General features: G+C 58.4%; 1 protein-coding gene across 3 annotated transcripts in view; it reads right to left on the bottom strand.

Moving 5' to 3' along the window:
- Positions 1 to 454: 454 nt before the first annotated feature.
- CXXC5 (CXXC finger protein 5) overlaps positions 455 to 27,527 on the bottom strand; it is a 34,020-nt gene continuing 6,947 nt past the window's right edge. For all 3 annotated transcript variants that reach the window (XM_057540646.1, XM_057540647.1, XM_007172260.2), the window contains exons 2-3: positions 3,035 to 4,113; positions 455 to 1,503 (exon numbers count right to left, since the gene is read on the bottom strand). In XM_057540646.1, coding sequence (XP_057396629.1) covers positions 1,459 to 1,503; positions 3,035 to 3,952 — 963 coding nt within the window. In that variant the 5' untranslated portion in view covers positions 3,953 to 4,113 and the 3' untranslated portion in view covers positions 455 to 1,458. The remainder of the gene's footprint in view (positions 1,504 to 3,034; positions 4,114 to 27,527) is intronic.

Raw genomic sequence — 27,527 nt, 5'->3', positions numbered from 1 at the left:
CTGGGCTAAAACTGATCCCTGGGGATTCACCTTACTAGATCCCTGCAAGGAAGAACAAATAAGAACCTGAACAGGTAGCTCAGTCCCCACCCCCAGCCAGTACTGCTGGCTCCTTTGCACTGATCGGACCTGATGACTTCAGGTGAACAGAGAAGGTGGCCCCAGGTAAGTGAAGGTCCCTGGAGGTCCAGATCCTGAGGTAGGGGGTACAATCAGGCAGGTGAGGTGCTCCAGTACCGGCCACTTCCAGATGAAGAGCATTTCCATCTCGTCAGCCAGGGCTGCTCCTACTTGCCCCCCTTCTGGATCCAGACGGCCTCACTTCCCAGGAGATCCCTACTTTAAATGTCCCTGGGCCATCCTTCCTCCTTCCCAAGGTAGTCCCAGACAACCCCTGTCCAGCAACAGCCCCCAAGCCAGGCCCCAAAACCGGAGAGCAAGAAGCCAGTGGTGCTTCGTGACACAAACATGCATTCGTTTTATTCACAAAACAGCCTGGTTTCCTAAAACAATACAAACAGCATGTTCATCAGCAGGAAGCTGGCCATGGGCAAGGGGGCCCAGGCCACCGGGGGCCCCTGGGCACCCACCCCCACCGGCAGGGGGCCACGCAAAGAGGCCCTTTCTTCTGTTGCCATCAGTGAGGCCAGAAAAAAAGGGCTTATTTTCTCTAAGGGAAGTAGCCAGGATCGGAAATATCGAGACATGAGCTTCCCAGATCTCAATGGATAAACGAACAGAACTTTCGTTTTTGCAAAATCATCACTGTTAGGGTTGGGGGGGTCCCATTCTGGGGACCGCGGGTACAGCGAGGCTGGCCTGGGCCCGGGGGGTGGGTGGGCTGCTCCCTCCCGCTCTGTGAGCTCCTTGCGGCAGCTCCGCACGCGTGGATGGATACAGAGGGGCTTCGACACGGCGCCATCAACATTCTCTTTATAAACGTGAGTGGATTCTCCAGGCAAACTATGCACTATTTCATGGTTGGAAAGAATCAAAGGAAGTTTAAATGAGGGTGGAGTTAAACTGTGCTAAATTACAGTAGTGCTTATTAGTAACTAGATTTCAAAAGGTTACAGAAAATTTACATTCTCTACACAAAAACTGCATCTCCTGCACAGACAACATCGACATCGACACAGGAAGGAAACTGATTGTCCATTCTTTGCCCAGGAAGTCTCGGTACTTTACAGATTCATCTTTACCTCTTTTTGTTGTTGTTGTTTTTCTTCCGAAAAAGCAGTTAAATTTTTTTCTTTTCTTTTTCTTTTTATACTAGGGACGTGGAGATGTTAAAACGACAACAAAAAATATATATATAAAAACAGGAATGAAATCTGTGAGAGAATATTTTTGGTTCTAAAGACGGGTGCATCCGTTTGTCTTCGCCCGAATCCCTTGCCGGAGACCACACGAGCAGTGACATTGCACGGAGAGGGCAGCTTTGGGTTCCCGCCGCCGTCACTGAAACCACCGGAAGGCGGCTCCCGTCGGAAGCATCACCTTCTGGCGGGGGCGGGAGACAAAAACAAGGAGAGAGTTCAGTCAGGGTCCGGCTGGGCCTGGTGCAAAGACGTTCCCCCGTGGATGGCCTCATGGCGGAGGAATGGGCATGGAGTAAAAGCAGCCACCCCTTGGAGTTCCTGCCATCCTGGCCAGGCCAGAGAAGCCTGACCCGCTGGGCCACCGGAGAGCCTGGAGCACCGTGAGGCCTCCTGAGCCACTGTGCCCAGGAACCCTCCTTCCAGACAGCAAGACCCCTTTCCCTGGTCCAAAGGCTACAAGCGGCAGGTGGCCATGATGCATTTGGGAGTTGTGTTCACATTTCTGTCGAATGAGTGTGTATGCGTGTGCACTGGACGCATACAAGGATGTGTGCCTTGAGCTATGCTACAGTGTGTAGTGTGTTTGGAGCTGTGGTGAGAAGGAAGGATGCTTGCTGTGTTTATTAAAAGGCTGCATCTATAATAAGACTGTGTACAGGGCAGGGTGTGTGTGTGTATCTGTCTGTCTCTACATGAGAGGACAGCGGGTGCCTTCGTGTGCATACAGGTGTGTTTTCTGGGCAGGAGAACAGATATGAGGTTTGGGGCTGGGGTGAGTTGGGGGGGATAGCCATTGCTGGGATGCCATTATTGTTTTCCAACCATTCTGGACATTTGCGTCAAGCCCACTTGTGGAGGGGCAGGGACAGGGCAGGGACAGCAGGCTGAAAAGATGCTTTTGTACCCAGGCCTGGCACCACAGCTAGGCTCTCATGGCTGGGGGCATGGGGACAGGCCCTGCCATGGGGGTGGAGAGAAAGCAGCATGGGAACCCTTCTGCCTTCTCAAAGCCAATCCCATAGCAGACAGGCTTTACCCACATCCCAGGCTCAAGCCACCCTCTAACCCTAGGCCCATAGGAACCCTGGCCATCAACTATGCAGCCAGACTCAACTTGGGGCCTCCAGGCACCCCAAATCGGTCAGCTAGGTACCTAGCGCTAGGGTCTTCCAGGCCTCAGAGCACAGCAGTCAGCACTGGAGCTGCTCTATCCTTGGGTGGCCTTGGGGGAAAGGCTGGGCTCTGAAGGGGCAAATGAAGGACTTATCCCTCAAAGCCAGAGGGTCTACAGGACAGAACCCCTCATATGGAGCAGGGGAGAGTCCCAGAATCTTAGGTCACAGACTGGAAGCTTTAGGACACGTTTGAAAGTCAGAGACTTAAGACCTGTGTGGGAATCTCAATACCTGACCCAGAACTCCAGGAGGGGTTCAGAATCCCGGGGCCTGGCGGGATTCTGCTAGGTCCCTGCCTGGAATTACATGCTTGCCTAGGTTGCAGACTACAACCTAAGGGCATCTCAGGATGTGGCTCTGACTCTTGGGGCAGTGAACTGGTGTCTCGGAGCCTGGCCTAGGACCCCAGAGCCCAGGGACAGGCCGGGCATCCCCCAGACACTTGCCCAGGCAGGAAAGGTGGGGATGGGGGTGGGGTGGGTTTGGACTGCCAGACAGACCCAAGAGCCCACACACCTCCCTCTAAGGCGCCGTTACCTCCAGAGCAGCGGAAGGCTTCTTTTTGAGTTCCTCACATTTTCTGAATTTGCAAATCTGATGGCCAGTCTTTCGGTTCCTACAACTGCTGCACTGCTCGCAGTTGATGCGCCGCCGGCAGGGCGCACACATGCCGCAGCGTTTCCTTTTCTTCTTGCCCGAGCTGATGGCGGAGGCCAGCTCTCCCTGCATGGGGTACTCGGCCAGGCCGGCCATGTGCAGCGCGCTCTCAGCCAGGAACACGCCCGCCGGGGTCATGATGAAGAGGCCCGGGTTGATGGGAAAGGCGCCCAGGTAGGGGAAGTCGGACTGGCCGTTGAGGGCTTCGGCGCCCGCCACGGCCTCCATGTCGGGCAGGCCAGCGCCCGCCTCGCTCATCAGCGGTAGGTGCTCCTGCACCACGCGCTTCAGCATCTCCGTGGACTGCGCGAACTGCTGCAGCGTCAGCTGTCCCTCGGCTGCCAGCTCCGTGGCCCGCTCTGCCTTGCTCAGCAGGCTGGCCACAGCACCACTTTTGTGCTTTGAGGTAGGGTTGCTTTTGTCCACAGCCATGGCCGCCGCCAGGTCGTGCCCATTGGCCAACAGGGAGGCAGCGGCTGCGGCCGCGGCAGCCTTTTCGGCAGACTCCCCGCCCATCATGCTGCCACCGCCACTGCCACCGCTGCCCCCAAAGGAGGAGTAGTGGGAGAGAGGGCGGGAGCGGCGCAGGCTCTTGTTGAGGGGTTCGCTGATGATGCCGCTCTTGTTCCGGCGCTCAGGGGGTGGTGCGTCATCCGCCACCGAGGCTGGCGCGGCAGCCGCCACTGCTGCACTCCTGTCTGCCACTCCCGCCTTTGGGCCGCTGCCACTGCTGCCATTGGCGTTGCTGCCACTGCTGCTACCGCCGGTGTCCTGGGGGCCACTGCCGAGGCTCGACATGGTGGGGCCGAGGCCCAGACCCCGCCGGTGGGGGAAACTGCCAACTGCGGGGAGTCCACAGATGAGCACTGGGGTCCTGCCGCCCACGACAGAGATGCCTGGTGGGCTTTGCTGCTCAGCGCAGGCACATGGTCAGGCGTCCACGTGGAAGTGTCTTCACTCTGTCGGGACAAGAGGATACAGGGTCAGGGTCTCCTCCAACACCAGCTGTATCACCACTGTAACCACCACAGCCTGGCTAGGCATTCATTCAGTGCCAGCCACAGTTAGGAATTTCTAATTTGTACTATCTCAGTTAAGACTCACAAGAAACCCACAAGTAGTGGCTAGTAATATCCTATTTCATAGGTGAGGAAGACAAGGTTTGGGAGAAGAACTGACTAGCCCGTGGATACACAGCCACCAAGTGGCACGGTGGAGGCTCAGCTGGGTCTCCCTCTGCCCTGCCAGGGTCTGGGAAGACCCGATGGAGGCAGGCAGTCCTTCCTGTGCTGGGGGTAGGAGAGAGCGGGAGAACTTTATTAACCTGAGGTTACTCTCTGCTTCCTCATCTTTCACTGACGCTACTATGGAGAAGAGGGGTGAGCACAGTCTCTGAACAGCTTGGAGATGCAGACCAAAAGTATGGGAAGCTGCCCATGGATGCTCATTAGAGATTGCTAATACACATTAATTATCTCAAGGCCCTGGCAAGTTCTGCAGGTAAAGGAAACTGACTTTGTTTAACAGAGTTTGCCAAATAGAGCACAGAACCCTTATTTCAAGGAGCACGTACCCTCCTGCTAGAGGGCAGGCAGCAGTGTGCCAGAGGACAAGGCTTCTCCCACAAGAGCGGGGGGGGGGGGGGAGCTTGTGCACACATCAGCACACACTTCCCTCTCTCTCTCTAACCTCGGGACCCACTCTTGTCTCTACTCAGGCCTCACTGCTATGTGCCGGCCTGGCTCCCAGATGGGTCTGGATGGAGGTCCCAGTGAGAGCAGAGAGGACTGTGGGCCCGAGGGACCTCTGGCTGCTGCAAGCTGGGACTGAGAGTAGGTGCGACCCTCTAGGGAATGGAGCCTGTTCTTCAGCCACGCCCACGTGTCTGAGGTGCCCCTTCCCAGGACAGAGCCTGTTCTGCTCAGGCCCCAAGACTGAGGCATGTGAGCAGCCAGGCTCCTTGGCCAGGAGCTCTAGAAGGAACTGTTCCAGATGGAGCCGAGTGGTAGTTTCCTCATCAGCCCTGGCTCTCTAGCGTCTGCCTGCCACGGCCCAGCAACCCCCAGGAGAGGGGTGGGAGGACGGGGCCCAGCCCCGAGCAGCTGGCGACTCAAGGGGGAGGCGCACATCTGGCTGGGCCTCTCCGGCCCTGGGCTTAGGGGCGGCACACACTGCATCTTTGTCCCCAGGCAACCCCACCATACCCCAGTCACAGGACTCAGCCTGGCCCGGGAGGTCATCTAGTCCAACCCTGTACACTTACAGAAGGGGAAATCGAGGCCCCGAGCAGGCAGGGTCCCTGGCCCAGGACTGCTAAGGAGTGGCCACGAGGAGGAGTGAGTGCAGGCGAGGGAAAAGCTCTGTCTCCAGGGTTAGGTGAACGGCAGGCATCAGCAGCCAGCCAGCCACTCCCTGCCTCTCCCCAGCAGGCACTGGCCCACCTAAGCTCCTTCCTAGTGAAGGTGGATGGGTGGTGAGGAAGAGCTGGGCCAGCTGGCAGATTCCACCAGGACAAACCCAGGAGGGTCAGGCAGGGTGTCCAGACTGGGCTGGGGGTGTCACAGAGGTCAGATCGTAGTAAGAGGAAGGGGGTCACACATACCCCAGGATTGCTGTGCTCTGTTCCACCTCCTAAGGGCCAAGCCCAGGCTGACTGTTGGGCCCCTGTCCTCAGAGATCAGTACCCCTCCAGGCATCAGTGACCCTGGCTAGGTGTTGGGGACGAGGGCCAGTGAGATCAGGGCCAGAGACTGTCATGCCAAGTCACCTAGCCCTTGCCCATCCGAGCTCAGCTGCTCTGCCCTGGACCACAGCCCCAGGAGCCCCAGACACAGGCTGAGGGGAGAAGACAGAAGAAGGCAGACACCCACGGGCTGGAGATGTGGGGAGGGAAGTCTTCTGCGCCCTAGCCCCTCTGTGTGTCCCCCGCCTCTGTGGCCTGCTGGCTGGTGGCAGAAATCGATAGCTGCATTAACGCTGCTCTTGCTCTACTCCCTCCCTCCTCCCAGCTCCAGGATCTGGCTCTGCGTGTGGGGCGGGCAGGTCAATTAGAAGTCAGCTCCCTCTGACACAGACACAGCCGGGCCTGCTTTCAGGGCTGGCACTCTGGCTAAGTCTCTCTGCTTCTGTCTCCATCCCGAGTCTCTCTTGGTGGGGACCTAATCTCATGTTCTGTTCATCTCTGGCCTCCTCTTTGAATCTCTCTGATCTTTCATTTTTCTGTCCTTCCTCAGGGACAACTCCCCCCAGCCACGCCCGACTCTCCCCAACCCCAGGTCCTGGGACATGCTGACTTTGGGCCCAGAGGACGTGATATGTCATTGAACAGGTGCTGCAGGCAGAACACTGGTTTGTCAGCCTCAGAAAGTGAAGGTGGGGGGTACACGAGGGGGACTGGCACACAGGGCAACTCAAACCCCAGAGTGGACAGATATCAACGTCTAGTCCCCAAAGCCTGGTCCCCAACCAAGCCTGTTCCAGATCTGTCCCTGTACCTGGCTCATCTCCTTCAGATCCTGGGAAAAGCTGATGCCCTGGTCCCAGTGGACCACTGACCACAGGGCTCACGTGCCCTACTCATGGAAGGGGAGGACATAAGAGAAGACCTTCTCCCAGGCCCCGGCCTCTACTGCAGGGCACACAGCAACCCCCTCCCAGGCCAGGAAGGGCCTGGCAGTGCCCAGGCGGCAGGGGAGGAGCTGGGGCTGCGTTGAAGCGGAGCGGGAATGAGCGGGAGGGAAAGCTGGCGGGCAGGCGGGCGGCGGCGGGCGCATCCATCATCGGCCCTGCCAGGAACGCATCCAGCCCCCAAAAAGAAATACTGCGCCTGAGGAGGGACAACAAAGGGCTCCGTTTCATCAGTAATGCGGAGCCAGCGCCCCGCCGCCCCGCCAGCCGCGGTCAGCCCACAAAGGACCCCTTTGTCCATGCAGGAGCCGGGCCGGCCGGGAGCTGGGACCAGGGGCTGACGGGCGGGGACAGAGCCCAGGGGGCGGGGGTGAGGGGGGGAACCCAGGCATAGAGAGCTGGGGGGCAGAGGGGGACATGGGGCCAGAAGAATAGAGACAGGTGGTGGGGACAGAGGATCACGAGACAAGAGAACTCGAGGGGTGGGGTCAGAGAAAGGGACTGAGAGAGGACAGGGCAAAGGGTCAAGGTTAGAGGACAGAGCATCATAGGGAACACAGACTGAGGCAACTGGGCTCAGAGACGCAGGGTACCTGGCCCAGCTCAGAGACTAGAGGATCTGAGAGACATGGAAACAGAGCCCTGAGGAGACAGTCCCAGATGCAAGGACCTGGGGACCAAGAGAAGGCAGGTGGACATGCCTACAGGAGAGGCAGGCAGAGGCAGAGGTCGGGGGAGGCCAGATGAGACCCAGCTTGTCTCGAGCCCCAGCCCACTCTGGCCCAAGGCCTGGGAGGAGAAAGGAAGGAGGGCTGGGGGTCAGTGGGTTCCTGGTCTCAGGGCCAGGCTGTGGGCCCTACCTCCTATGGGCTGGAGCTCACTTGGCTGAGCTGGGAAGTGAGGGACAGTCAAAGCTGGGGCCCCTCTCCTGACAGTGGAGCCACCTCTGCCTCTACCCCCAGGCCCTGGTCAGCCCCAAAAGACACGGGACACCGTCCCTCCCTAACCAGCTCTCACCAAGCGACTCTCAGGCTCCCTTAACTAACCGACCCTATCCGCTAGCATTTATTGAGCACCTACTGTGTCCCAGGCCCTGTACTCTTATGCTTTACCTGTCTTCTCTCCCTCCTTGACTCCTCCCCAGTACTCAGGGAAAAAGGAACTATTAACCAATTTCAGAGATGAGGAAACTGAGGCTCAGGGAGGTTCAAGCTGTCAGGCCAAGGTCAAACAGCCGGTGCCCAGTAGGGCTAGAACTTGAACCCAGAGCCCAAGTGTTAGTCCCCCTGCTCTGTGACTGCCTTTGTTCTGCCAGGGAAAGGTGACCCAGCTACCCCGAGGCTGCCCCCACCCCCACAGGTTGTTACCATGCCCGTCACCTTTACATGGTCGGGGGGATGAGCTGTCACAGACCCCAGGGGAGTGTCCCCACCTGCGGGGCTTGGAGATACCCAAGCAGGAACCCGGAATGCTGGGCCAGTGACATCATAATGCCAGCTGGCAATGAGGTCACCAGAGGTGGTGGCAGAGCTCTCACTCCACCCTCAGTGCCAGGGGAGCCAGGATTCATCCCCAGCAGGGCTCTGTCCTGAGCCCTTCAGGCCACACAGCAATGGGGGAGGGAGGCAGGACAGGCAGGCACTGTGGGGTGGGATAGTGCTGTCTGCATGGAGACATGCACACAGGTGGCCACAGTGAGATGTTCTAGATGTTCAGTTGCACACAGCCTGCACCACCTACCCGATAGCGGCCCCATGCTCTGTGCTCCTGGGGGGACAGTGCAGGATACAGATGCACAGCTCTGGAGGGGTATGCAGGAGCTGGGCTGATGGTCACATGAACTGATGTGAAAAGAGAGAGCGGGAAGGGGACTGAGTGGGGCAAGGGGACCTTTCTGGAGGAAGGGGCTGCTTAGCCTGTGAGTTAAGGATACGGAGAGGTTACCAAAGGAGACATGAACCTGAAAGCGTTCCTAAGAAATGGGGAAGTGGGTGTGAGGTGTGGCTATGAGGTTGGCAGGGTCCCAACGGGGTGGGGCTTGAGGTCAAGGGCAGGATTTTTTTTAACAGATTTGCTGAGGTACAGTTTTTACTTACTATAAAATTCACCCATTCAATGGTTTTTAGTAAATTTACAGTTGTGCAACTATCACCAATACCAACGGCAGAGTTTGCACAAGGCACCATCCCTCCCCTACTCCTCTGCTGTCTGGAATAGCCTCCCAGCTGTCCTGCCTGCTGAAGGAAGGCTTCCTGGAAGAGGTGGCATTTCATCAGGGCCTTCAGGACGCCAGGCACTGGCCCAGCAGAGCCCGCCATCGTCTATGTAGGCCCGGGTTGCAGACTCACACACCCTGGCTCATCGCACCCTTCCCCACACTTCCGTGCCCACTCCTGACATCCCTGCTACACCCCTTCACGACCCTCCAGCCACCTTGATGGGCTGGTGGTGTCCTTGGTCTCCAACGGAGGCAAGATGGACAGACTGACTGATGGTGGGCAGGCCAGTGGTGGCGGGGAGGGCAGACCACAGGCTACGGTGGTTGAACTGAGCTGAGCAATTGGGTGTGTGTGGGGGGGGTTTCCATCTCTGATTTCCATGATTCAGCCTGGGGAGTTTCCAGAGGGAAAAAAAAGCCCTACTCAGGCCCAGGGAGACACACATAGGGACACTGGTCTTGGAGGCCAGGAGAAATGCAGGCCCCACTGGAGAGCACAGGGCACATATCCAGCTACGGATGGACACACACATACAAGGACACATTGACCACTGTTAGCACCCAGCAGATGGCCTGGGGTGGGACACGCCCTCAATACCACTAGGGCCTCCCTAAGACTAACACCCCAAGACCAACTGCCAAGGACAGAATGGGGGTGAGGGCTGCAATCCTATTTCCCTGACTCCATACCCCCTGGCCTTTTATGCCCCTCTTCTCAAGGCAGGCTCAACCCCCTTGCCTGAGAACTGAACCATGCTGCTGAGAAAACCCAGGAGTATAGGGGGCTCTGTTCGCCCTTACAGAGCTCCCAAAAGGAGCTGGAGGAGGGGATAAACCCATTTCATGGACAAAAAACACTGAGGTCCCGGGCAGGAGGTATTCCCTGACCTGGGGCTCTGGGGAACAAGACAGGGGTCCTGGGACACCTCTGATAAAGACAAGGCCTGCCTCAACAGGTACCTCCTTTGGGCCAGGTTCCTTCTCTGGAAGAGTCAGAGGACCCGGAGGGCCCTCCTTGCGGTGTGACCGTGGCATATGGCCTCTGAGCCAGTTTCCCCATCTGTAACGTGGCACCACGAGGATAACAGCTAACGTGTATGGAGACCTTCCTATGTGCCAGACAATGGACATGGCTTGTCTCATCGAACCCTCATACCCACTTTCTGAAGGAAGTACTATGATCCCCCCATTTAGAACAGGCAGTTTGATAAGCAACTGTGATCTGGAGAAAATGATGGCCTCCCTGTTTGGGAGCTCCTGGATCTTAGACTAAGGTTTCCTAAAGTGGAGATGTCTGAGCTGACACTAGCCTGGGATCAGAGCCCACACACTTACTTAGGACCTCCCTCCCGGTGGGCCTCACCACAGGACAAGCCAGGGAAAGCCAGCTCAGAGATATGTGGGCGAAGGAATTGGTGGGGACAGGGCACATATCCATAGGACTGGCCAGGGGACTGAGTCTGCAGGCCCAGGTCTGTGGCTCCACCCTGCCCCACACTGAGCCTCAGTTTCCATCTGTAAAATGGAGAAGGATGGTTCTTGCTCCTCACCCCAAACTGCAGGAGCCATGAGCCCAGAGGGCCCCATGCGGAAGGAGGTGGAGAGATACAGAAAAAAGACTCCGGATAGTGAACACCCCCCACCCGCCCCCATCAGAGAGGCCAGAACTGGCTCTTGATGTGATTTTCAGATGGGGAAACTGAGGCCTGGAGAGAAGGGTTTTGAGCAGGCCATAGGGTTGGGACCAAGCCCCAAATGATGTGAGGCTTATTGGGGTGAGTATTCAGACCCCTCTCTTTCCTATCTTCCCAGAGGACACGATAATAGCAGACCCTAATGATGAGCACTCACTCTCTGCCACGTATTGTGCTAAGCATTTCACATGCATTTTCTCACTGAATTCTCCCTGTAACTTGCTAACTAGTATTAACCCCATTTACAGATGAGGCTCACCTGCCTAAGGTCACAAGGTCAATAAACGGCAGAGTCAGGATTTGAAACCAGGTCTCTATGACTCCAGGGCCTGGCTCTCCAACACTGGCCAAGGGCTCTGAGGCACGTTTTGGCTGGAGGGTGAGGTCCAGTTCAGCTCTCAGCCTAGGGGAACCCTCTAGGTTTCTCAAGGGTCCTGGGGGGGTGGTTCTCAGGCTCTGGGCAAAACACGTCGGGATGCTGTTGCAGAGAAGTCTGCAGCTGTACCTTAGGGCCCAGGAAGACAGGGGAAGGGGCTGCGGGAGGGCCGGACGGGCCAGGCTGGGCCAGAGCTCCGGGCATTCCGGCGGCCTCCGCAGTAAGCAGAATGGGACGGAAACCGGCTCCTGCTCCTCCCCCAGAATCCTGCGGGCAGCCCAGCCGGCCTGCACAGAGGCCCTCTTTGTGCCGGCCCCAACCCGCCACCCGCGGCTGGCCCAGGGTTTTGAGTTTCCTGGGGGGTGGGGGCCCCCACCACTGCTAAACCTCCAGCTACCTCCCCCTCTCAGGGGCGGTCACAGCAGTCCGCAGCTGGAGGAGGAAGTGAGTGACGGCCAGGGCTACCCCAGAGACCCCGGTGGGCCTGAAGTCTGTCCACATCTCACTCCCCCAACACTTACACACCCTAATCAGGGGCTGGAGGTGGGCAGAGGGACCCAGAGACAGAGCCTGAGAGACTCCCCTGAGCCTGACCTCCCAGCCAGCGCCATCAAGCCCATCCTGACCCACACAGAACCCTCCCATTCCACTCCATCTCAGTGCTCTTGTGCCCAAGGTGGTGGACATCCATGGAGGCCGGCCAGGTGGGTAGGGTGGCCCATCTGTCAACCACCATTTCCTACTTTTCAGGGGCTCCCTGGACACACAGGGTGCATCAGAGGGGAAGCCTCAAGCTCACTTCAGCATCTCAGGGGACAAAAGCTCCTTGGGTGTTGTAACAGGCCCCAAGGATTGGAGTGTGTATGGTGAAAGCAGCACTAGGGACAAGTATATGTGTGTGTCCACCTGGGAGGTGTGTCAGAAACCTGTGCACGCTGCATGCACGAGAGTGTGGGTGTGTGTGTGTACAGTCTCAGCTGTCACTCTGGGGGTTTGAGCACTGATGAACACATGGGGCTTAGATACCAGTGGAGGTGGAGGTCTCTGTGTGACTCCCCTGTGTGTACGAGTGGGATGTGGCTATCTGCATCTGTGGATGTATGCGTATGACCGAGTGTGCGTGTGTCCAAGTAGAGTGGTTTACGTGGTGGCTGGATGTTTGTGGGTTCTTCTGGCCTGTGAGGGTGTGCGCGCGCGTGCAGGCGTGCATGCGCTCACTGTGAGTTGTCTCAGGGCCTCTGAAGGGTTCTGGGATGTGAGTCTGGGGCCCACCTGGCGTGGGGATGGTGCAGACAGGAACTGACGCCAGGTGCTGGGGCCCCTGTGGAAACAGGAAGTTGCCCACAGGTACGCCTGGCCTGTGGTGGAGGCTGGGCTCCGCCCAGGTTCAGTTTGTCCCCCTGAGAAACCAACCCAGGGTTCCAATGGCCAAGAACCTGTCCCAGCCCCGAGGGAGGCACCTGCCTTGTCTGCCGTTCAAGACCTGATGGGTCTGGCCAGCATCTGCCTGGCCTGAGCGTGGAAAAAACTGGAAAACAAAAGCCCCCAGACCGCAGGCCCTCCCTGCAGAGGCGTGGGGGAGGCAGGCAAGAGGAGGGAGGCTGAGGAGGAGGGAGGGAGGTGGCGCTGCAGCCCCGGAACACAAAAATAATGAGGCGAGAGGGGCCATGGGGCCGAGCTGGCTGGTTCCGGAGTCGCTATCTGACCTTGACAGATGCCACAGCTGGGCGCCTGGAGAGGAGCCGCCGCCACAGTGCTGCCGAACAGCCCCCCCAACCCGCCACCTCCCCCAGGCTGGGCCGACGGAGGTTCAGGCAGGCCCCAGCCACAGGCAGCCACCCCACCAGGTGGGAGCAGGGAGACCTCAGGGTGCAACCCAGTCAGGCAGGGGGGTGGGGGGGGGTATGGATGCAAGAGAGTGGGGGCAGGGCCGCTGCAGGGCACGGAGGCGGCAACCGGGGTCTCCTGAGGGCACCCTGGCCCTCAGGTGCGGCTATGTGTGTGAGAGACACACAGAGCATGCTACTGTGCTTGTGTAGCTATGAGGCTGAGGGTGTGTGTGCAAGAGAAGCCAAGTGTGAGTGCGGGTGTGACAGAGATGAAGCTTGTACTTGGGTGCACGTGTCCTTGGGGTCACTGAACACTCCCCTGCCCCCTTCCAGAGCCACAGCTATGCTGGTGGGAGCGAGCCATGCTGGGGCCAGGGATGGCGGGGTGCGAAGAAAGCCACAGGCGCCCCGCACCACCAGGTTCTGTCACTTGCAGATGGAGGAGAGGTGGCCCTGTGGCCTTCCCGGGCCTCCCCTTTCTCACACCATGGTGGTGCTCCCGGGCACAGTGATGGGCTCGGGCTTGGACACCACCACTCTGGGGACACCAGTGAGGGGCTGGGGTATGAGCTGCTGGAAGGGATGCTGGGCTGGAGGCGGATTAACAATTCTGAGCACTGGCTGCATAATTAAAAAATCATTACGGCAGGCGGGCGGGCAGAGCCGAGTGTGAGCTCGCGCTCAGAGCGGGTGGGGACACTGCCATGGCGCTCCCCCTCCCACCGCTTCCCCGAGGAAAAATCCCACCTGCTAATATAATTATGGAAAAACACAAGCACAGAAATTCGGTTTCAGCAAACAACGTGCGTTGAGTGCCCAGGGCCTGCCTGGCCCTCAGCACAGTGAGCAGGCTGGTCACCAGTGCCCAAGGCTCCTGGCAGTGAGGCAGGCCCTGCTGGGTCCATACTCCAGACCCCCACCTCCACCCCGTCAGCAGCCCCCAAGAGGGCGGGCGGGGGACATGTAAAGCCCAGCTCCTCAAATTACAAAGCCAAGAGAAAACTGTCCTGTCCTGATAGTGGACAAATGGGGAAATTGAGGCTAAGGAATCTGTATATGCTTATTGTGTTTGTGGCAACGCTGAGAGGAAGAGTCGGTCCCGCTTCACCAACGCAACAGCTCAGGAACTCAATCCCATCCCCATCCCCATCCCTTCCCCTGTATCCCTCCAGCTTCCCTATCTCATCAGTCATCCCCCAGCCCCTTCCACTCCCGCTGGGAGGAGCAGATCTCTCCCCGAGACTGAAACGGGACTGTTCAAGCCAGGTGACCCAGCCCCTCCCAGCGCTTACCCACGCCGGGACCCCCAGCCTCCCAGTTCAGGGACAGGGTGCCCTGGGCTTGTCTGGGTTAAGCTAGGCCAGCAGGGCTGGCTCCCGCCACGGGCAAGGCAGCCAGGTCTGGGGCACAGGCCCCAGGACGGCAGGAACAGCAGCCATCACCTCCGGCCTGGAGCGGGCGGCGGGTGGCGCGGGGAGAGGAGCCGGCCCTAATTAGTCGGCCAGGGACCCGGGCGGGCGCCGGGGCAGCAGACGCAGAAGCCGGAGCCGCGCAGGCACGTCCGCGGCCAGGAGGCGGCGGGGAGCAGGGAGGCCGTGGCGCCCTGGGACGCGGTGGGACAGGCGGCCTGGGAAGGCCCGGGCGGAGGAGATTCCGCACCGAACAGGCCTGGCTTCCCTCATTCCTCGGTGCCACCAGGCGCAGCAATTAGAGGCTTTCAAAGTTTGTTCTTAATTGGTTTCATTTTTGCCTCATAAATGATTCATGGCCCTGGAGGTCTGGGAGGCAGAGAGAGTGGCAGGGGAAATTTGGGGAGGCTTTCGCTGGGAGCCAGGCCCCCTACCTGAGGCTGGAGAGGGGGCTGCAGCCTTAGCCCAGTTGATGACAGGGCCTGGGGAAGCCTTGGGCAGGTGGGATCCTCCAGCAAAAATAAAAACCCAGGCCCTCTCCTTGGAGCACTGACTAATTAGGAACTGCAACTTCTCTGTAGACCAGAGCTCTGCATCCAGGCCCAGAGCCACCGCAGCTGCTGGGGCCCTGGGAGGGTGAATAATAATGTAATGATAACAAAATAACAGTGTCAATAGTAATAATAAAGATGGTGAACACTTAAGAAGGAGTTCTCACAAAGTTTCAGACATGAAGCTAAGAACATCTCTTTTAACCACCCACCCTACACCTCCCAAGCACTACCAGGAAGAGGTACCAGTATCCCCATTTTACAGATAAAGAAACTGAGGCTTGGAGAGATTAAGGTCTCTCCTCTAACCCTCTGATGCCAGAACTCCTCGCTCCCCAAGGTCTCAGGAGCCTGGGGCTCAAGGCTGGACACTGGGAACACAGCCTGCCAAGTCAGTTAGGAGTTGCAGGTCCCAAGGAAGCCTGCAGAAGACCCCACACCCATCTGGGCCAGGTTAGCTCTGCCCCTCACAAGGCTGAGCAATGTCCTCACAGGGCGTCAATTGGCCCAGCTGTCAAATAGGCAAGCAGGAGCCCTATGACCCCCACCCAGTGCTAACTCTGTGCTGGGCATGGGATTAGAGAGATGTCATGGACCCCACCCTCAGGAAGCTCCCAGTCTAAGGGAACATGGATGGACACACACAGAGAAGGGTTTAATAAGAGTCTGTGCAGAGAACTCCGAGCACTTAGCCAGTCGCCTGCTGGGAGCTTCTTGGAGGTAAGGTGGGCAGAGGAAGTTTCTCCCCTTTAAGCCCATACCCAGCCCACACAGGATGCTCAGGGAATGGGTGTGGTCCATTTAAACCTTAGGCTAGAGGTCAGACCTTGAAGAAACCCAGAACTACAGACTACATCAGAGGGCTATGGGATGCAAAATGCCTGCCTAGCTCAACCTGCCCATGACAGTCACTTTTATTCTGAACAACTATGAGAGGTGAGGCCTACACAATTAACTGCAGGGCCCACTTGGTCCCTGGGGACATCCTGGAGGTAAGGAAACGCACTAAACAAATCCAAGAGTAGATGCTGTATGGACTCCCCCTAGAGGCCCCAGGGCTCTGGGCCGCTAGCTGTTGGCTCTTGGGTGCTTCACAAGTATCACCTCCTCGTGTGTCCTCCAGCTCCAGTCCCAACCACATGCACCAGATTCCCCTCCAAAATCTTGGCCTTCTCAGGCTCTGGCACCTGCACAGTTCCACTGGCTCCCTGCTCTCCCACCCATCCGGCCTCACCAGGCAGTGAAATAGTCTGGTGCCAAAGTCAGACGCTTCAAGTGGTTATACCTCCCTGTGCCTCACCACAGCCCTCTGCGTGGCATATATGATCACACCTGTTTCCCAGATGAAGAGAATGAGGCTCTGAGAAGCTAAGGGACTTACTCAAGGCCACACAGCTTAGGGGAACCCAGACCCAAACCTCTTAAAAGCCCATGTGCCTCACCTTGCTGGCCTCCTACAGGTCATATCCCTGACCTGTCCCAGGCCTGGCCACCTCTTGCCCCAGCCCCAACCTATCCTCAGTCTAGACAAAGACTAGGTACTGAGGTACTGTGTACTGAGTCCACACTCCTCCAGACACTAGAACCTGGTCAGGCTGTTGTGATCTGGGGCCCTGCAGGGGACCCAGGAGGCAGTAGGGTTCCCTACATAACCCAGGGAGCCCTAGGGTATGGGGCCTCCTGCCTCAGCCCAGCTGGGTCATCCTGAGGGTGGGGTGGTGGGAGAAGTCTCCATATGCACATACAGGGTAACACAAATGTCTGAGGAAGGGGAAGGAGGCGGCACAATGATGCCAGGGAGGAAGGGGTTGGCCATGTTCTCTGGCCCTCTCTTTGGGGTACAGTCAACTTTAAGGCTCCTATCACACACACTTGGGAGGGGGCTGCCTGTGGAAGTGTTCATCCCTTGCGAAGAAGCCTAACTTTTATACACCCACTACTCCATCCTGCTGGAGAATATAGCTGAATGCCTTGTCACACCCTCTGAGCCTCAGTTGCTTCATCTGTACAATGGGCCCAATAATGTCCTTTGAGCTCTATGGAAAAGACTTTGGGAATAGGTTTAGAGGTTTCCCTTGAGAAAAGGGATTCGGAAGAACTGGACAAAACGCTCAGTAGTCTATGTTGGCTGGGGGCACTTGAGACACTGTGGTCAGTGTATAGTAGAAGCTTGACAATGGCCTGGTGAACACACAAACAAGTGGCTGAGTTCAGAGTTCAGCTTAGCCAGTCCAGGTGACACACCCTTCCCAGGTGTCCCCTCTGGGCCAGGACACTGGTCTGCCCAGCCAGGTCACCGGGATCTCCCTCCCCAGCCTGCCCAGGAAGCTGCACGTCTCAGGTGGGTCAGCACTGACGTCAGTAGGACCAGGTGGGCGTGCAGCCTGCCACCTCCGGAACCACCAATTAATTAACTTTTTCAAATTAATTTCCCAAGCAAAATCCCATAATTACATCTGTCTCCATCAGCCTGAGCTGGGCAGGCAAGAAGACCCCGCAACGAGATGGAACATGACCGTACTAGGGGGTGACCATCCTAGCCCCAGGAAGAGGTCAGAGAGGCACTGGGGGTTGGGTTTCATCCTGGCAGGGTGATTGTCTGGCCTCCTTATGGATGCTGAATGAGAGGGGAGGGGGCCGAGAAGCCAGAGCCCCCCAGCCAGGAGGTGGAGGGCTCAGGGACACCCATGCCTTCCCAGCTCATCCTGCTGCCCCCACCCCCCACCCGGTGCCCCCAAACTACAGTGAGTCTTAGCAGGGCCCAGTAGCAGTACCAGCACTGCAAGGCTGAGGAGGCCGCGACTGCAGCGTTCTAATTTCCCAAAGGGGTTGAGATTAATTAGCTCACACACAGGCGCAGAGAGGAGAGGAGAGTGGGAGCTGGGGCGGGTAGCGTCAGGCGAGGAGCTGGCTGGCGCTCCCCTCACCCGCCCGACAGGCAGTCAGGTGGCCTTGACAGCCTGGGTGCTCTGAAGGTCAGTGGCCAAGCCGGCTGAGCCAGCAGACTGGCACTGTCTCCTTCCCAGAAGCCCTGAGACCAAGACGGGGGGTGGGGGGTGGGGCAGTGGTGGTGCAGCAACCAAGAGGACAGCTGGTGGGTGTGGTAGGTCACCAGGGATCGAGTCTGTGCCAGGTGCTCTGTCCACACCATCTTGTTTTATTCTCCCAGCAGCCAAAAGAGGTAGGCACCATGGTCTTCCCATTTCACAGATGAGAACACTGAGGCTCAGAGCTGAGTTAAAGTCACCCAAGTTGTTGATGGTGAGACTAAAATCCAAGTTGGCCCATCTCTAGAGCCCACCTTGCTCCCCCTGGATCCCATGCTGACATGAGGTCTGCAGGAGCCCTAAGCCTAAGGCTTAGGTGACCTGGTGACCAGTTGCAGTTGCAGGGCCTGTGAGTGCGTCTGTCTTGACTGTGACTTACCTCCATCTCAGAGAATGTGCAGGGCAGACTCTCAGTCATTTTACAGATGCAGAAACTGAGACCAGAAAGGGGAAGTAACTTGCCACACAGCACAGGGCCCCAAACCCAGACTTTCTGCCCCTCCGTTTAAGGCCAGCACCAACTTCCAGCAATATAAACCCGACTCAGTGACCTTTAGTGAGCCCTGACCCAGGGCCACACTGTGCCTGGTGCTCTCTTTAGCTAACCAGCACACATTGATTGGGGCGGTGGGGGGTGTCACTGTGGCCCCTGTGTACAGAAGAGGAAGATAGCTCCAGCTCAAGGGCACTTTCTTAACTACTCTCTGCAGGGCTCTCCAGAGAGAGGAAAAGAGTCCCCAGGAAGGTGGGGGGTGGGGACGGGAGAGGTGTGTGACGCTGACCAGGCCCCTAAGCAGCTCTCACAAGACTAGCAATTGACCTTCCCAGAACTTGTCTGCAAGGAGATCCCTGCAACCCTAAGGAGCATCAATCTGTTCCCTGGGGCATGCCCTGACTCCTACCCCACTCCCAGTGAATCATGTCTGCAGCAGACAAGGGCAACACGGCTCACCCTCCCCAGGCTTAAGGGGTCAGCAGTCCCAAGGTTCTTGGGTCCAAGATAACAGAGGGCCCTAGGAGAGTCATGGGGCTGGGCATAGGTGGGGAAGGGGATGGCCCAACTAAGAACAGTACTCATCATGTGGATTATGGGAGATGGGTAGGTGTCCCCCAGAGGCACAGGTTCAGGCCATGAAAGGGTCCAAGTGGGGTTTGGAGTCAGGGTTCCTCTCCCTCTCTGCAGCCTCCAGCTAGGTGACCTCAGACAAGGGGCTTGATCTTGCTGAGCCCATTCCCTGATCTGTGAAATGCCCACCATGACAGCCCCACCCCCACCACGGTCTTAGAGAGGATGTACGTGAGGTTCTCAGTGCGGGGCCAGCATGCACAGGTGCTCAATAAGTGAGAGCTGTGTTGTTATTTTTACTGTCATCATCGGCCAACACGAGAGTGAGTGTCAAGGACAGCTCAAGCCAGGAGTGCTGGGTAATCCAGGTTGCAGCCCCAGTTCTGCCACTGTTTGCCTTTGAGTCTGAGCCAATCCCTTATGCCTCAGTTTTCCCAGCCTGAAACAGAACATTCCCTGCCCTGTCCTCTTACCTGCAGGAACACGGGGAGGTGAGCACACGGTAGGGGTCTGAAGGCTACAAAGAGGGCAGCACTCAGCTGTCCTTTTCTGGTCACAGGAATAACCCACCTCTACTTCCTGCCAACCTTTCCTCCTACCTCCCTGGCCCCCTAGCCCTGCCTGCTCTATGTCAGCACTTCTTCAAGCTCCCACAGTCCCAACAGCCCTTCCACAGGTGTATACTAAGCCCCTCACCGCCCTGCAAAGGCCACATTTGCCACCTGGAAGTCCCTGCTTGAGTCTAACTTGTGGCCTTGCTACCTGTTGGGGGTTAGGGGACAGAAAAAGTCTTGGAACCATGGTTGGCTCTCTGTTTCCACCCATACTGTGAAGCCCCCAGGAATGTCCACCCAAGGACCCCGGGTTCCTCTGCCCTGGGTCCAATCTATTCCCAACCCTCCCCTTCTCTGTGGCCCCAAGCCCAGCCTCTCCACTCCCACACCCCAGCATTGTCATCTAAGAACAGTCCTAGAGAAGGGTAAATCCAAGACATTCTAATTAAGGAGTCCTTGCTGTGGGGTACTACTCCCAGAAAAATGCCAGCTTTGGTGGAGCAGACAGGTGGAGGGGAGGGCTGGACTCACCTGGAGATCCAACTGTGACGTGGTGAGAACCACACCCCACCACCTACTTCAGCTCTTGCAGTTTTAAGACACAGAGATAAGGGTCATACCCATTTTATAGGTGGCAAAAGTGAGGTCACAGAGGTTGGCACACTGGGCCATGATTTACACAGCAGGCAGTAATCAAGCTCCAAGTAACCAAGCCAGGTGTGGAGCCCAGGCCTGTCCAACTCCAGAGTCAATGGCTCAGGAGACATCCAGTCCTCCTTACTGGCCACTGTTGTTTGTTTTCTTCAGGATGCCTAGGCCCCTCTCTTCTCCTCGACCACTGACCAGGCCTTTATGGGGGAGACCTATGTGGCCAGGAGATGGGAGCCAACATGGGCCCGACCTGCCCCTTGACCTCTGCTAGGCTGTCTCAATCCTGTGGGCCCAGAATGATCTGCAGTCTGAGTGTTAGGTGACTGTGTCCAAAGCCCTTCATGACCATGAAGCCATCCCCATCAGACTCAATTCTCTCATCTGAAAAATGATGTACTTTTCAGTGTATGAAAAATGGGTATGTCCCCAGTCCTGCTCACTCCAGGGAAGGCAGGCACCAGCCCCAACAGGCAGCAGAAACATAGAGACTCCCTGAGGGCATCCCTCTAACGCAGCAGCCCAGCCCTTCCTTGTACTCAGGCCAGATCTGTATCCATTTTGCAGGCCAGGGACTAAGAACCACGGGCTAAGTCCGAATTCTAAGTCTCAGGGTGCTGGCTGCAGGGCAGGAGGGGATGATGAGGAGCTTGGGAACCAAGAGGACAGAGGAAAGCGGGTGCCAGGGTGAGCAGGGAGTGTGAGCTGACAGACTCCTGAGGCGCAGCCCCCTAGGTCAAGGGAGTCTCATTCCTCCCCAGTCTCTGGCACCCCCGATCTCCCAAGGACCCAGCTCCCTGGGTGGGGGGAGCAGCTGGCCACTTGGCGCTCCCAGGAAAATCGATTCTCCACGGCTTTCCTTCTCCAGCCTCTCCTCTTCCTAGCTCCTCTGCATCCCTCCCCCATCGACCCCCAACCGGCTCTGCCTGGACCAGAGATCCCCATACCGGAGGGCAAGTGGGTTTAACACTTCCACGCCCGAGACTTGGGCCTCCTCCCCCAGAGAGCCAGCCTGCGGAGTGGGAAAACACCTCCCTTCCCGTGCCCACCTTGTAGAATTCAGCTGACTCTACACAGCCGAGGGCTGGGCCTCTTTTGTGTGAGCCTACACAGGGGCCTTCGAGTGAATGGAGCCTCTACCACGCTGCGAGTGCGCGTGTGTGTGCCAGGCTTGGTGCGGTCAGCGGCCCTGGCCCAACTCTCCGCACCATCTGGGTGAGCTGTGGCCGGAGGACGATGGCCTGAGGCCGTGACAGGATGGAGCAGACATACAATTGCCTTAATGGAGCCGTGTCCCAGGGGCCCAGCACGCCCACGTGTGACTCTGTTTATCCATTCGCCTCTGCACATGCCAGTGTGCGGGTGCGCCAGAGGCTGGGGCCGTGAGTGTGACAGAGAGCGTGCATCTGGAGTGTGCACAGTGAATGTGACTGGGCCGTGCCCGTGGGGGTCAGCCGTGTGTGCTGGGTCGTGTGAAACGACGTGTGCTGAGTGACCGTCTGTCCCAAGCGTGCACCCCCAGGGGTACCGCGCGGGGCGTGCGTGAGTACGCGCTGCCTGCCAGGCCGCAGGGCCTCGTGGGGCTGCTGGGGACGGGGTGACTCACGTCTCCTGAGCTCATCCCGCCGCCAGCCCGCCTAGCTCACCCTGCTCTGCTGGGCTCATGCCGCCAGCGCAAGGGAGGGGGTGGGGGGGAGCCTCAGGCAGACGCGGCAGGGAGGCCAGCTTGATAAATAACCTGCTGCTTCCCCAGGCCTCTGAGAAGGGGAGGCTGCATCATGGGGAGAAGGGGAGAAGCGGGGGGGGAGGCAGCCCTGGCCCCCACAGCCCAGGCTACGGCTCCGGTTCCTGTTTCATCGAAACCTGAGCTGGGAAAAGCCTATCGGGTCATCTTGCTGTCCTGCCGGCCGCCAGGCCCAGGCAAGCTGCCCCTCAGGGGACAAGCCCGCAGCCTGGCCGCCCAGCCGGTGGGTGGGTGGGTGGGGGGAGGATATTTCTGTCCAGACTAAATGCAGCTCTAGGCCTCTGTCTGCCCCCCCACCAACAGCTGCTCCCAGGGGCCCCCTGGCTCTGCAGGACTGACTAAATATAGCCCCCCACCCTAGCAACCCCCAATGTTCACCTCTTCCCAATGACCCCACCCTCACGAGGGTAGGGAGAAGGCCGGGGAGCCCACTGTGTGACCCTGGGCCAGTGTATGTCCCTCTCTGGGCTCTCAGCTAGGAAACATCAAGTATTACTCAGCTCTAGGCCCTGACCTGCCTAACAGGAACTATCGGAGAGAAGACAAAGGTGACTAAATTGGGGTCTTTGTCCAGGGAGGCAGGGGCTGAGGTCCCCTCCTTCAAAATGACGCCAGCCTGCTTCAGCAAAAGAAAGCCTGGGGGAGCCCTCCCCAGCACCCCAAGTACCTTTAGGCTTATAAACATGGCCCCCTTCACCCTGCCTATTCCTTGCCCAGGCTGGGCAATACCAGGCTCCTCCGACCTGCCTCAGCCGGACCCTGGCCAGGAAACAAGTCGTGCCAGGCTTTGGGTGGGGGGAGACGCAGGAGCATGACAGCTGCTATTTCCTGCAGGCCACAGTTGGGCACAACCCGGATTCCTGCCTGGCTCCACACTCCACCAGACAGCCTCTCGCAGGCTCCGGCCCTCAACAGGGCACCCCTTCCCCAGTGTGAGCACCGTCATCAGCCGGGGTCCCGGTCCCACTCCTCCCACTCTACTGATTCAGGCAGGAAGAAGGTGCCGGATGCACCTTCTGGCCCGGGCTGGGGAGAATGGTGGTCTCTGCAGGGTTCAACAGGCGGGGGAGGCAGCCCCAGCTTCCCTCCTCCTGCCTGCCTGCCCACCCGGCTGCTTCCCCCAGCCCCACACGCACCAAATTCCCCACATGCCTGTCTGTCTCTGACAGCTCGCGCAAATACTTGGCTGCACGGGCACCCGCTGTTCTGAGCCCGCTGCGCCTCCTCCCCTGCCTTCCCCCGGGGGCTCTGCAGACGCAGCCAGGAATGGGAGGGGGGCCAGAGCCAAGAAGCTTGGTGGGCAGTAGGGGGAGTGAAGGCGGGAGGAACCGGTCTCAATTCCGAAGCACCAGCCCCGGCCCCCAGGCCTGGGGGAACTGAGGGACTTGGGAGGCCACCATGAGCCAGCCCTGGCTGGGCGGCAGCTGCTGACGCCCCCGCTGCCCCCCGGAACCTCCCAGGAGGACCTTCCGGAGGCCTCCCACTCGCCTCAGCCGATGAAACAGCATCTGCCGCTCCTGCGGTGGCAGCTCAGGACAGGGCGGAGGGCACCGTGAGGCCCCCGGGGAAGGCTTTGAAATCTGGACTATGGCCCGGCCCCTCCTCGCAGCCCGGCCCGCCACCACAGGCCCAGCCCCAGAGTGTGGCGGGGGGCTGTGTTCCAGCCCTCCTGCAGTGTGAGGGGCACACCTGCCCAGCTGCCAGGCCTGGGACGTCTCCATCCGACTGGCTGGGGGCCTTGTTTGCCCCAACTATCCTCCTTCCTGCTTGCCTCGCCTCCCTCCCGGGGGACCAGTGGAGGAAACACTTCCTGAGAACAGCTGGGATTTTCCGCTGGACATTGCGCCTCGCTGGCCAGCCCCTTATCTCCCCCCACCGGCACCACACTCATTCCTTCTCCCAGAGTCACCCCTTTAGCTAAATCATACGCCCACCCCGCAGCCAAGGACACCCCTCCTCTCCCCACTACTTGCCTCAGCATCCCCAGTACCCAGCACATATCCAGGCACAGAGCAGACAATGAATGAATGACCTCATGGAATGACACGCTCCATTTTGCAGATGGGTATACCGAGGCCAGGAGAGAGCCCAGTGAGCTAGGTCTCCCATCCAGGGTTCTTCCTGAAGGAGACTCTGTCTGCAGGGCCCTTCTCTATCATTTCCCACCTGCCACACTTTCTGCCCCAGGAACCCATTCAGCCTCCCAGGCTACTGGAGGCATTAGGACGATTCCAAGCAGAACTTCTCAGTGCTCTGGGTCCAAATGCCCAGCTGGCTATTCAGTACTCCTCGCCCAACTCTCCCACAGCGTAAGGGTGGTCTCAAAAAGAATCCCAACCGTATTGTCCTTGTGACGCTAGACTGTGGGGTAAAGCCTCCTCTCCCCATTGCACAGATGGGGCTGCTGAGGCCCCCAGGGGAGGGGGGAGCTGCAGGCAGCCGTGAATCAGAGGGGGAGCTGGGAAGCCGCCCGGCCCTGCCGGCTGTCGCTGGAAGCAACAGCCTGCATTTCCTCCTCACACTGGTGCCTTGGGGAAGCGTGGGCAGCGGGCGGGCAGGCACTGCCGTGAGGACCCCTCCTGTGCCTGCAGGCCAGCCGCATCCCCGTGCTGCCTGACTGGGCCCACACAGTCCACTCCCCGAGCCGGCTTCATCTACAAAGAGGGGTAGACCAGAGGCAGAACTGGGTTTCTGTCTAAGGTATGTACTCATGTCACTTGAGGGCACCACAGGGAAGCCCCTCCCCTCAGAGCCTCAATGTTCCTAGCATCAAACAAGATTGAAACATGACCATTCATGCATCCTTCCAGCAGTAAAGCCCGTGGTTCTGTGATTCTGGAATCCCAACACGACAAGAATCCTGACAAGAATCCCTCAGCTCCAAGCATTCTATGATTTTAGACTCCTGTGACTTAAAATTCTAGGCCACCAAGAACGGACGCTGCCTGGAAGAAAGGGGGCCAAGCCCGCTCCTACCTGCTGCTATGCGCCCAGCTAACCAATTTCCTATCTAGCTTTGGGGGAGGTGGGTCAGGCAGGAGAGGGGCTGGGCTCTCCCATCAGGGTCAACAGGAAATGGACGTGAGGCTGTGGGGCGGGCGTGGGGGTCATAAGCCTGGGGATACAGCTGGTCTAGTCCTGGAGGACAGGCCACCACCTCGTGGCACACACAGCCACTGACGCTGCAGCTGTCAGGAAGCCCAGCCCTTGCCAGAGCAAAAGTGGGTGGGTAGGGGTTTGTGAGCCTGCACCCTCACCCTGTAGCTCAGAGGGAGGACGGGCGTCAGGTCAGGGCTGGTCTCCCTGCTTCTCAGGTTCCAAGCCAAGCTCCACGCTTCATCTTCCTGTCTTCACCACCCACTGCTTCCTCCTTCCCACCACAGTCCCTTCACCTCTCAGGCTCCCAGGCCAGCTGGCAAACAGCCAGGGCAAGGTTCCCAAGCCCATTTGATGGATGGAATAACTGAGGTCCAGGGAGAAGACATGACCTGCCCCAAGGGCTCAGCCTCAGCAGCCTATGGGTCTCTGGCTGCATCTCTCAGCCCTGCCCCCCAAGCTCACTTTCCAGAATCCTCTACAGGGCCAGTGGGTTTCCACAGACCATTCTGATCACCAGCATAAGCACATCTACCATTCTGGTGTCCCTTGAGAACACTCAATTCCACAGCCAATCACCTGGTCATTCATTAATTCATTCTTTCATTCACCCAACTAGCCAATCAGCCCATCTTCCCACCAGATGCCAGGCCCCTTGCCAGGAGTCTGGGGGCCTCAAGAAGGAAAGAGAGCACAGCCTGTATTCAGTAGGCATTTACGGAGTGCCTGCTGTGTGCCAGGCAGTGGGGACCACCACACAGAGACCAACCCTGGCTGTCCTCTTGGTGTTTATAGCCAGTCAAGGGCTCAGCCAGGACCCAATCCCACTCGTCAGCGGCAAGTCCTGAGGCAAGTCATAAACTCTCCAGCCTCAGTTTCCTCATTTGTATATGGGAATGCTAACAGCACCCAAATCACTGGCCTACTGTGAGGATTCAAGGAAGTGAAGGCTAGAAAGCTGTTCACACAGTGCCTGCCCACAGGAAGGGCTTAGGATGGGTTAGCCATTGTCATCACCATTGTTACGACCTATTATGATCATTACAGTAATAATTGGGGGACAGCAGTTGATTAGAGCAGCAGCTAAAGCTCTTCAAACACTTAGCTGGTGCCAGGCACTGGGGGTACAGGAAGGAATCACTGCCACATCCCATTGCAAGGCTGGCAAGGAGCGGGCTCAGTAAATCCCATAAGCATCTGATGAATGAGAGACTCAATGACAAGAGGCATGGCCCTGCCTCCAAGGAAGGTACACTCCATCATGTGTTCATGTGTGCTGCACATGTATGTGCAAGAACTTAGTTATGCATATGAATGCGTCTACATGGGAAACCTGGGAGGTCCAGCAGGTTACGTGGGAAGCGGGGTAGCAGTGAACAGAACGCAGCTGCTGACGCCGGCTCAGGCCCCCCACCCTACCCTACCCAGCCCCTGGCAGTGATCATAGCAGAGCTGAGGGGATCATGGCAAAAGCAAGGACCAGGCCCGGTAGGGAGACGCCCGGGAAGATGCTTTGCATAGTTCTGACCACCAGATTACAGGCCTAGGCTAGGCCCCTAGGTGGAGGTGTGGAGGCTGCCAGGTGCTGTCCCACACGAATCAGGCCCCAGCGCCCGCACTTCATGCCTGTCCTGGCACGGCACGTGAGGGTTCCTGCTGGCAGACGGGGCAAGTCCAAGGAGGTCAAGGGAGGTCATGGGGAAGAGAGAGAACAGTGGGCCCAAGGGCCATGTGGGGTCTGCTGGACAGGGGAGGGTGGGTACAGGGCTCCCCCGGGGCCACCGGGCAGGCCTGGCTCTGCCCTGCTGGGGCCAGCAGCTGGAGGGAAGTAAATATAGCGCGGGGCGTCCCGGCCACATTCCTGGGAGGCCAGTACAGCCCGCCTGCCCGCTGCTCTAGGCAGAGCGCAGCAGCCAGGGCCCAGAACTGCCACTGCCCTCTTCCCAAACAAACAGAAAAATAAATAAAACCAGCTCTCATGGCCAGCACAGCTGGGGGGAGGGGGCAGGAAGGGGTGGACCCAGGAGGGGGGGCAGACAGGCGCACCAGTTGCTGCGGTTTCTGTTCTGCTGGGAAGGAGGAGGCCAACAAAAGAGGAAAATGGAGGGAAAGGGCAGGGAGATAGTCAGAGACGGGAGAGGAGGGGAGAGAATGCGCAGGAGAGATGGAGGGCGTGACAGGCAGAGGTGCAGGGGAGGCAGGTCAGGAGGGACAGGGATGGTGTCAGGGCTGGTTGGGTGAAGGCAGAGGCAGCCTTGGGGTCAGTAATTCAGCAATTCAGCGACACGGATGCCCCGGGCGGGGGGTGGGCAGCAGGCAGACAAAGGGGGCCTGTGCGCTGGGGCAGGGGGCCGGCTCCAAAGGCCATGAAATATTAAAGACCCTAGGCCAATGAGTGACAGAGGTCATAGAAATAAGGAGACTAGCCAGGGAGATAGAGGGACCCTGAAGCAGACCCCCTCCCAAACCCGTGCCTGTCGCCCTCCATCACCTCCTGAGCAGAGCCAGTCTCCC

The sequence above is a fragment of the Balaenoptera acutorostrata genome, chromosome 2 (assembly GCF_949987535.1).
Source record: "Balaenoptera acutorostrata chromosome 2, mBalAcu1.1, whole genome shotgun sequence".
In the NCBI taxonomy this organism is placed as follows: Eukaryota; Metazoa; Chordata; class Mammalia; order Artiodactyla; family Balaenopteridae; genus Balaenoptera; species Balaenoptera acutorostrata.
The sequence above is the reverse complement of the archived record's forward strand: the minus strand, read 5'-3'. Positions and strand labels throughout refer to the sequence as shown.